At 40.7% G+C, this 10,147-nt stretch overlaps 2 protein-coding genes across 5 annotated transcripts in view; both read left to right on the top strand.

Moving 5' to 3' along the window:
- Positions 1-951: 951 nt before the first annotated feature.
- On the top strand, positions 952-2,998 carry LOC107138470 (gamma-crystallin B). Of its 3 annotated transcripts, none has more exons than XM_048808999.1 (4): positions 952-960; positions 1,056-1,302; positions 2,493-2,502; positions 2,675-2,998. In XM_048808999.1, exons 1-4 carry the CDS (start codon positions 952-954, stop codon positions 2,931-2,933), a joined length of 525 nt encoding a protein of 174 aa, XP_048664956.1. In that variant the 3' UTR covers positions 2,934-2,998. The 3 variants fall into 3 exon arrangements, with proteins under 3 accessions (XP_048664956.1, XP_048664955.1, XP_015336550.1); XM_048808998.1 differs by lacking the exon at positions 2,493-2,502 and adding an exon at positions 2,000-2,014 and having other exon boundaries at positions 1,056-1,304; positions 2,682-2,998; XM_015481064.1 differs by lacking the exon at positions 2,493-2,502 and having other exon boundaries at positions 1,056-1,298; positions 2,658-2,998.
- Positions 2,999-9,214: 6,216 nt separating this feature from the next.
- Positions 9,215-10,147, top strand: part of LOC107138471 (gamma-crystallin C) — a 1,816-nt gene continuing 883 nt past the window's right edge. Inside the window, exons 1-2 of one of the 2 annotated variants that reach the window (XM_015481065.2) lie at positions 9,215-9,254; positions 9,360-9,602. In XM_015481065.2, the coding sequence (XP_015336551.1) occupies positions 9,246-9,254; positions 9,360-9,602 (252 nt within the window). In that variant the 5' untranslated portion in view covers positions 9,215-9,245. Of the gene's footprint in view, positions 9,255-9,359; positions 9,607-10,147 lie in introns of both variants that reach the window. The other variant, XM_015481066.2, reaches the window with a different exon arrangement.

Here is a 10,147-nt window from a genome sequence, read left to right as displayed (position 1 = left end):
CAGACAGGCTAGCCTGGATGGTGTCCAGCATCTAAGTCCCAGGACCTGGATGGGAGATACTTCTGCAGAACTTCTTACACTACTCAAACTGCCCTTGTCAAGAAAGCAAGGGTTTTAATGATTTTTTTAAGAAGAAAGATCTTAAGACATTTGAAGAAGGGGTGGAATGGCAAAGAGGAAGCAGAATTTGGGCATCCACAGCAGAAAGAAGCATTTAGGACCTTAGGGAGATGAGAGGAATGGAGGAAGATCACAATTATCTGCTTTCCTTCCAGTATTGCGGGCCCACTAAATGTGTGTGCCAAGGAGTGTGCCAAACCTCTGTTCTAGGGCTCAAGGCTAAATGAACAAGAGAGACTCCCCTGCCTCCAGGAGCCTATGAATTCCAGTCTAGTAATAATTCTATTCAAGGTGATTCCCCAAATAATAGTGATGATCATGGAATCTTGAATTTTTATGTTTTTCAAAACACTTTCACAGATTACAGATTACTTCTCTTGATTCCCTCTTCCTTAAGATTCCTTATTATTTAAATTCAAGTTTTTTAAAAAGTTAAAAAACAAAGCACCGGTCCCTGAGTGGAATGCATTGCTAAATATGATCACCTTTGAGAAGTCAATTAAGCACAGTAAACTATAAAATAAAATCATAGGGATAGAGTTTCGCCCTCCCTTTTGCTCAACTAAAAGAGTAAAGACTCTTTTCACTTTGGTGGCAACAACAGCTTTAGTGAATTAGAGCAACTCGAACCTACCAGAAAGAATGAGAGTAAACCATTCAGCCAACCCCAGTGGGGAGGAGGAGGGAGAGCGCGGAGCTTGCAAATCCCCTCACTCCCGCAATGGGCCCTTTTGTGTGATTTCCTGTGGAGGCAGCAGTCAGGGCTGCTATATATACAGCGATACAGAGATCCACAGTACCGAGAGAACGTCCCTGTTTGCCCTCTCCAACATGGGAAAGGTGAGTCCTGGGTGGGGACCTAACGCTCCATCTTGGCCCTGGTGTAGCATCCTCAGTGGAGGCAAATCGCTCATGCTTCCACTCTTCCTTTGCAGATCACTTTCTACGAGGACAGGAGCTTCCAGGGCCGCTGCTACGAGTGCAGCAGCGACTGTCCCAACCTGCAGACCTACTTCAGCCGCTGCAACTCCATCCGCGTGGACAGCGGCAGCTGGATGCTCTATGAGCAGCCCAACTACCAGGGCAACCAGTACTTATTGAGGCGGGGGGAGTACCCCGACTACCAGCAGTGGATGGGCCTCAGCGACTCCATCAGCTCCTGCCGCCTCATCCCCCAAGTGAGTGTGGCTCTGTCTGCGCCATTGGCTTCTGGAAATAAAAACCATGTAAAGGCATTATTTTAGGGAGGGACTGGGGGTGTAGTTCAGTGGTAGAGCACAGGCTCAGTATGCTTGAGTTTCATCTCCAGCACCAAAAACAAACAAAACCTTATCTTAAACATAATAGTTCCAACTAGAGAGCAGGAAGTGGAAATGCTTAGCGAGCACAGGCCCGTGTACACAGATACCTTAGAGGTAAAGCCTTTCTTCATGAACTCGGTGGTGGGATTTTTAAAAAAATCATGTTCCCAGATTTTACATCTTACGTGCAATCGAAAATTAAGAAAACAAAAATCAAATCAGAAAAATTAGGATATTGGGGAGATGGAATTTACCATTTGTTCAAGATATAATTGCCTAAAGTGTTCATTCCAAGCCGTATAAAGTTAGAAATCAAATGAATCAAAATTTATGAGTACAATCTGGAGCTTTTCGCTTGACTAAAAATTCTCTGATTTGTTTGGCCTTATTTTTCTCCTTGATGATTCCTCTTATCTTCTGGTTCCTATTCCAGCGTAGTGATCAGTAACTAATTGTCTCACTTATAGATATAAATCAGAGGAAAAGACAATCCCAAACCAACGTTTGAGATTCAGTATTTTCTGGAAAGTGATTGCAGAGTACTTAGAAAAGGGGAGTGTGGGAGGTATGAGATATAGTGCCATCAAGTCAGAGTTCATTAAGGCTATTCTAGCTGCCCAGAGAAATGGCTAAGTTGAAGATAAGAGGCCAGGGAGGGAGCTGAGGAGTCATTTGGTTTGAGATTTGAACCCAAACTGCAGATATGAAAAACAGGGATGAGGGAAACATGTCATCTTCTCTGTCACAGGAGCTTAATAATCCTATGCTCCAAAAAATACATGAAAATCAGTATATCAATCTTACAGAAAATAGATAAATGTTAATATTTTTCCAAGCAAATGCTGATATAATTTTAACAACAGTAATATATCAAATGATACCTTCCCTCCCAATGACTCTCACTTTTCTCCTTTGAGAAGCGCTATCTCAAAAAACCAAGCACTAAAATGAAGTGGTAAATTTTATTTTAAGCATATCTTAATACCTGAGGATGGGGGCTGGTGGGTGGAGGCTGAAAAGCTGCCAAGCTGCGTCCTTGCTTTGCCCATGGATCACTAGGTTCATTAGCAGTGAGCTATAGGTAGCTCCTGAGTTCTGAATACTGCAATATGATTGTTCTGGAAGCAAACCTGGATCCAGAGCATTTCTGGACAGGTGTAACCTAGGGAGGCATGGGGCTTGGAACTTTAGTTTCTCTGTGTTGATTTGCCTTTTCTTTCCTGTCTGCCCTCCCAGCACTCTGGAACTTACAGAATGAAGATCTATGAGAGAGATAACTTTAGAGGACAAATGTCAGAGGTCACAGACGATTGTCTCTCTCTTCAGGACCGCTTCCAACTCAATGAAATCCACTCCCTCAATGTGCTGGAGGGCTGCTGGGTCCTTTATGAGATGCCCAGTTACAGGGGACGGCAGTACCTGCTTCAGCCAGGGGAATATAGGAGATATCTTGACTGGGGAGCTGCAAATGCCAAAGCTGGGTCTTTAAGACGAGTCATGGATTTTTATTGAAGTATTAACATTCTCCACTTTTCTCCTTTAGAATCTAATAAAGAATGTAGCTTGTGATTCTGGCACTAATAGAGTCCTGTATTTCTTTCAGTCTATTAAGCATTCATGAGGAGTAACGGCACTAGGCCAAACATAATAGCATGTTTTCAAGATGGGAAGCAACTGCTTATAAAGGGAATAATGTGGAGAACAGTATTTCTGGCATGTTCTGATGACTAAAATATACAGGCTCAAAGAAAAGTTCCATTCAACTGGGCTAAAGCAATCTGTGGTTGTTTATAAGGATATATCTGCAGCTACAATAAATAAGTAAGTACTTATTGAAACACCTCAAGTTATCCCTTCAGGTTGGCCCCATTGCTATCCCTGATGAGGAGTCATTTGCAGCAGCTAGACTCTTATTTTAGCTTTGTAAATAAACAAGCTTGTCTTACCAATTGCCCTTATCCTGCTAACAGCCACCATCCCTTCCGTCCCAAATCCATTTCCCCTCTTTCCTCCATGAGTTTTGTAATCCAAATATAATTCACTGCCTCTTTACCTTATGAACTCTGTAGAAGATTTAATGGCATTTTCCAAAAACACATACCCATGAAGAAACTCAGTCTCGTATCATTTTAATAGGAAATAATGTACTATGAGTAATACATAGAAAATATTGCTGAATAGAAAATAAGCAATCTAAATTTTCTGGAGAAGCTTGTGTGACTGCATATTTGTTCCCCTTAGTTTTTCAAAGTGAATTAAAGTGGGTAGTAAAACTCATAATAATAAATTTAAAAATAAGTGGATGAGGAAATTGGGTGAGAGGAAAAACAAAAATGGAAGAGATGAGATGGAACCAAGAGTGAAATTCAAACTCAAGTTGTGAACTGGAACATGCTAAGTTAAGCATAGATGGATACAGATTTTGCTCAAGCAGCCAAGGCAGAGAAGGAAACAAGATCAGTTTCATAACTCACAGAGTTTAGAAGACAAATACATTAATCAGGACAAGCTTCATTATCCCCAGTACCAACACCTAAAAGAAAGTTTTCTTGTAAGTCCTGGTAAAGAGGATATTGAGTAAATAACATCCCTAAAAACATCCTGTGTGAATAAATAAGGTTCTTGGGGCTGTTTCTTGTGAAGTTCATCAAGGAAACAGATGACTTCAGGTCAAAATTCTTTGAAAGTATCCCATCCTTTGAGTTTCTAATGAATTGACCCAAATCCCACCTCACATGGCATATAAACAGAGTGAACATGTAATCTTTGTCTTAAACTGGGTCACTTCTGACCTATTATTAATAATCACACTGGGACAAGAAGCACAAACTAAGATTGTTCTGGGAAAACCAGGACTCATGGATAGCCTATTGTATACATATATTACATGTGAAGGTTCTTTCCCTGGAAAATAGTTTGATTTGGGGCTGGGGATATGGGTTGATGGTATAGCACTTGCTTGGCATGTATGAGGCCCTGGATTCAATCCCCAGCATTAAAAAAAGAAGAAGAAGAAGAAGAAGAAGAAAGGAAAAAAAAAGTAGTTCAATTCTCAGATTATTTTGTATTAACTATTCCTAAAGCCCAGCTTTTTTAACCTTTAAACTCCCAAAGGTAGTATTGGTTTTCTGGTAACACTAAGTCAGAGCCCTCTATTTGCTAATAGTGATATAGGGAACATGAATCAGAAAACCAAAAGTTTATTTGGTTTTATTTATTTATTTATTTATTTATTTCATAGTATTTGCTTAGAAGACATAAAATCATAGACTTTAGAAATGGAAATTATACTAAAACACCTGAACTGGAAGTACATAAAAATTAGAATTCCTGAATTTCTTTAATCAAATCATTATTCTTAAAAATTATTCTTTAAAATTGGTTGTTCCTATTCCTAGTATCTAGGCAAAGAGAAAGTTGCTCTCCCCTTAATCCCAACATGAAGGGAAAGTTACCTGGGGAATGACCTGGGGAAGAGATATGCCCAAACCCATTCCTAATTCTACCCTTTACTCCTTTCTCTCCCTCCTCTATCTAGTGCAAATGCTGGGACCTCAGAGAGTTGAATGGGAGGAGGAACTAAAATGAACCAAGAATTTGTGACAACCCCAGTTCAACCTACATGCTGTACACTCTAGATACTGCCCCCCCCATACACACACACAGGTATTTCCAAGTCCAGACTTAAAACTTTCTCTTCTTTTTTTCCCTCTCTTTTTGCCCTTTTAATCTGCAATATCTTCTTACCCATTTAATCTTACTAAAATGTCCACCAAACAATGAAACCAGAGTGGAAGTTACTACATAAATGAGTGCCAAACATTGCCATACTGAGTTATGTCCCCAAAGGGGTCTCATCATGAGCTTTTTCCCTAATCTTCCCACCCTGCTACTATGGGGTTAGGTCCTGACGTTAGTATGTGTTCTTTTTCTCTTCCCTTTGAAACTTGGGAGTTCAAATTTTCTTCTTTGTGAGTTTGTCAGAGCAGAAGTGACAATGACAACCACCTATTGCTTAGACAAGAAGAAATATATCGTCAATTTGTTCCAAGGGTTATCCTATAGGAGTCTAGCAAAAGCAGGTCAGTGATTACTCCTCTCTTCTTGCCACTGGTTGTATGGTCATCAGAGATAAACTGAGAAAGAGAACCAGAGGCCAGTCTCTTGTCTAGTCTCTTTGTTTGGGACACTTTGATTTACATGGTCACCACCCAAGTGATCTATGATTATTTAACCAAGCATGTATTTAATACAAACACCACATTAATTGCTAAGAAGCAGAAAGGTAGATGATAAAATCAACTACTATCTCGGCCTCAGACACCAGCAAAACTCTGAGAATTGCTGCTGCTGTTGCAACACTAATTGGTCATTTCACAAGATAAAAAAATTAAACAGTTAAAATGACTGCAGAGTCGAGGGCTTTGGAGACCACACAACATTCTTGTTTTCTTCTTTTTGCTTACTCTTCTCCACCATTATAAAAGCCCATTAGATAGATGAAGCATGGAGTGTGTCATTCTACACACGGAAGGTTGCCAATGCTGAACTTAGATATGAATGATACCATATGAGCTCCTGTGAGCTGAGCATTGGAAATCAGTCCCAGGGACTATTGTAACAATGAATTTCAGACTAGAGAAAAACATTCATTCATTCCCCACCACCACCCTAAGCATTTACAGAGTAAACTTTATGTGCCAATTTGTTTTGTCAATTAGTGAGAATATTAAAACAAAGATAGTCCCTGCCCTCCTGGGGCTCCCCATATCTATTTTGAGGGAGTGATCTCTAAACAAAATAATCAAATAAGTGAAGGTTACTGTTACAGTGGTATGAACACAATATTTGGGGACCAAGGGAACCATATTAAATTCAACCCAGAAGATTAGAAAAGGTTCTAGAAAATCTTTACAGTGGAATTGATGCATGAGCTGAGCTTTGAAGAAAGGGTAACATTCCTCTGGGTGAAAGGTAGAGAACTGGTGTCTCCATGAGAAAGATCATTATATTGAAAACCAAGAGCAATGTGAAAATAACATCATGTGTTTGGGAAATGACAAGTGGTTCAGTGTGATCGGACAGTGTGGCAAGAGACAGAGGAGGTCATGCCTGGTGCTAAGAAATCAGGACTTGATCATGAAGGCAACAGGAGTCAGGGAGCGTTTGGAACAGATGAGCATGTAATTTGATGTGTTTCTATTCCCATCATCCCAGCATCTTAGCAGAGTGCATCGTAGAGGAGGCAAGACTAGGCAGAACCGGGAGACTGATAAAAATCACCAAGATAGAATAAGGACCCTAAATACCCTTCTTTCTTCTTCACCATTAAAACCCTTGCTCCCTTGGGGAGAGCGATTTGAGTAGGGTAAGGCATAATGCAGAACTATCCTAGCATCCCACTGTCTGTTTCCTGGACTTGAGATGCTGGACAGTATCCAAGCCAGACTGTTGGTAATGTAAATCTCATAGTGTGGTATGGGGACCTTTGGAGTTCCCAAGACATTTTCAGAGTATTCATGAATACCAATTTGTCAGGACAAATTTCAAAATGATTTTGAGATGTTATTTGCCTGTTTTACCAGGGTGTGATTTAAGTGCTGGTAACCTTGCTTTGGTTCTCCAAATTTTGTAGAACAAGAAATAGTGCTACAAAGCAGAGTATGTTTCTGTCTACAGGTTTATAGAGAATCTTAGTAGAGATGCTAATAAGGCCTTACCCGGGGATGGCTAAAACACAAGATGTCCTTCTCAAAAAATGAAGGAATAAATCGCAGAAGTGTATTTTTAAATTTGGTCCAAGAACTAATTGGTGCTGGTTAAAAATACAGGGGCCTTGTTCTGATCTAATGATGTCAAATCTTGGGACTGGTAATTTGCATTTTCTTTTCTTTGTAGTAATTTGCATTTTTAACAAGCAAGGTGATTCTTTTGGGGAGAATGGGTACTGGGGATTGAACTCAGGGCACTCTACCATCCCAAATTTTTGTATTTTATTTAGAAATAGGGTCTAGTTGTTTAGCACCTGGCTTTTTGCTGAGGCTGGCTTTGAACTTGCAGTCCTCCTGTCTCAGCCTCCCAGTAGCTAGGATTATAGGCATGCACCATGGTGCCTGGCACAAGGTGATTCTTAGGCATAACAGAGTTTTTAAAAACTAAAATCCCTTCCAAACCTAACTTTGTTTTTTAAACTCCTCACCCCACCCCCCCCCCCCCCCCCAAAAAAAAAAAGACTTTGTAGAGAATAATTGTCTCAGGAATCCTTGAGATTCTTTATCTTTAAGAGCGATAAGTAGGCTGAAGTTATCCTTGATGATGTCACTCACTTCATTACCAGTATCGATGTCACTAGGATTACTAAAGCTCATTTGTGCCCGGTATGTGCCATTATTATACACATAAACCCATTTACTCATGCCAAAGTCCTTTAGCTAAAAACCACCAGGAATATGCCTGTCTTTAAACAAGTTAGGCTTATGACTGGTTGTGTCCTGAGAGAACTCACATGATGGGGAAGACTGGAATGTTTTCCGTGAGAAGAGGTTGAAAGGAACCTATTCTAGGACTTGTACTTTGGTTGTGTGATTTGGGGAAGGGTCTAAAAAGTGGGGGTTCACTCTTGATTAGATATTATCATAAAGCAGGATTAACTTTATGATTGGTTATCTCTACAAATCATGCCCATGGGAAGAGGAGGCTAGAATGAGGATAATTATAATTGACAAACAAGTAGCAGTTAATTATTTTGGCTGAGAAGGGGGTGTTTGTTATTCTGTGGGTGACACATCAACTTTATTTATGCTTGAGTTTAGACAAAATGGTGAAGTGGCCTTATTTCATCTCATTTTATCATGTCTCAGAGTAATCTTGCCAGAAGTTGGCACTTCATGGGATTGTTCATGTCTAATAGAAGAGTAAGCACGGCTTAGCTGCAGCTTCTGAATGTCAGAGGCTGCTCCTCTTTTGCTTTCTTTCTCATTCTTCATATTCTCTCTCCCAAGTAATTTGTGCTTTGAGAAGTTTGTGCTTTGCCATGGCCAGGCCATGCTGCTATTCAGTGGACTTGAGTCAGGACAGCCCTGGTCCAAAGGTCCCACTCTTGCCTGGGAAGAGCTTCCTCTGCCCTTGGAAAAGGGGAAGCCATCCATAAGGTCATGCGCTTCTCAGTCTTGGGCCCCACGACCACAGAAACCTTTGCTCTGTTTCTTATAACAAGTTAATAGACTTTACATAGGGTGCACCCACTAAACTAGGCATTAATAACTATGTTTTAAAGCATAAGGTCAACACAATCAGAAACAGTCAAGAGATCTGAATCTAGATTTGTGTCCTGCATTGAATGGCAACTTATGTAAAGAAAAATAAATAAATAAATAAAAACTAAGATAGGCCAGACTCTGTCATCTAAAAATATCAGGAAAATTCTCTCTCAGAATTCAAACCTCCCAGAATTCTGGAGATACTTCCACAAAGGCACAGATTTTTCCCAGGAGACTCACGAGGTATAATGGAATCATAGTGTGGAGACATGAATTTTAGGTCAAAAGTTCAGACTGGTGAGCTGATAAATTTAGAAAACAGTAAGAATCCAAATAAAAGCGACACAGAGCAGCACATACAGGACAGGGTTAGAATATACCAGAGAACGAAGGCAAATCTTTAATCACTGCCCCTGAATGCAGCATGCAAAAGGGATCCATAAAATCCCCTTATCACCCTCCCCGGCCCCTTTTGTGTTTTCCTGCCAACACAGCAGGCCTCCTGCTATATAGACCTGCTGGGGTTGGCCGCGTACTGAGCTCGCAAGGTCTGTGTCAACCGGCCATGGGGAAGGTAAGCAGAACACAAGTTAAAGAAAAATAAAGAAAGAGGAAACAAAGCCTTTGTGCAAGCCTACTAGGCACAAATGATTTCATTCAAATTATTTTTCCTTTGCAGATCACTTTCTACGAGGACAGGAGCTTCCAGGGCCGCTGCTACGAGTGCAGCAGCAACTGCCCCAACCTGCAGACCTACTTCAGCCGCTGCAACTCCATCCGCGTGGACAGCGGAAGCTGGATGCTCTATGAGCAGCCCAACTACCAGGGCAACCAGTACTTATTGAGGCGGGGGGAATACCCCGACTACCAGCAGTGGATGGACCTCAGCGACTCCATCAGCTCCTGCCGCCTCATCCCCCAAGTGAGTCCCTTAGGCAGCAGGACTCACTTGGGGGATGTTTTATTGATGTGGGTTTGAGGGAAGGAATTTTCCCTTTAAAAGTTAAGTGGGCTTTAGACACCTGCCTGGGCCTAGATGTGTACAGGCATGAAAACAAAGAAAAAAAGAATCCACTTAGAAGTGCCAGTTTTATTTTTAATTTCTGTCACCATTAGGTCAAAGTTGTTTGTGACAAATGTAATATCATAATGAGATACAAAACAAAACTTGCAGATGGAAAGCTGGCTGGACATAAGATGGCACTGTTTCTAGCAAATATATTTTTATCTAGATGAAAGGAATTTCTAATAAATGAATTAAACACATTGTACTATAGACTAGAAAACAAAGAAAACTCAGTTTATCAAGATAGGTTATGGAGGGGCTGGGGATGTGGCTCAAGTGGTAGAGCGCTCGCCTGGCGTGCGTGCGGCCCGGGTTCGATCCTCAGCACCACATACAAACAAAGATGTTGTGTCCGCCTAAAACTAAAATAAATAAATAAATAAATAAATTAAATAAATATT

The sequence above is a fragment of the Marmota marmota genome, unplaced genomic scaffold (genome assembly GCF_001458135.2).
Source record: "Marmota marmota marmota unplaced genomic scaffold, marMar, whole genome shotgun sequence".
Lineage (NCBI taxonomy): Eukaryota > Metazoa > Chordata > Mammalia > Rodentia > Sciuridae > Marmota > Marmota marmota.
This window is presented reverse-complemented; position numbering and strand designations above follow the sequence as displayed.

Bases quoted from the DNA above. Each gene is read 5' to 3' on its own strand.
- LOC107138470 (XM_015481064.1), top strand. The intron at 1,299-2,657 runs GTGAGTGTGGCT...CTGCCCTCCCAG, and splicing joins CCTGCCGCCTCATCCCCCAA to CACTCTGGAACTTACAGAAT.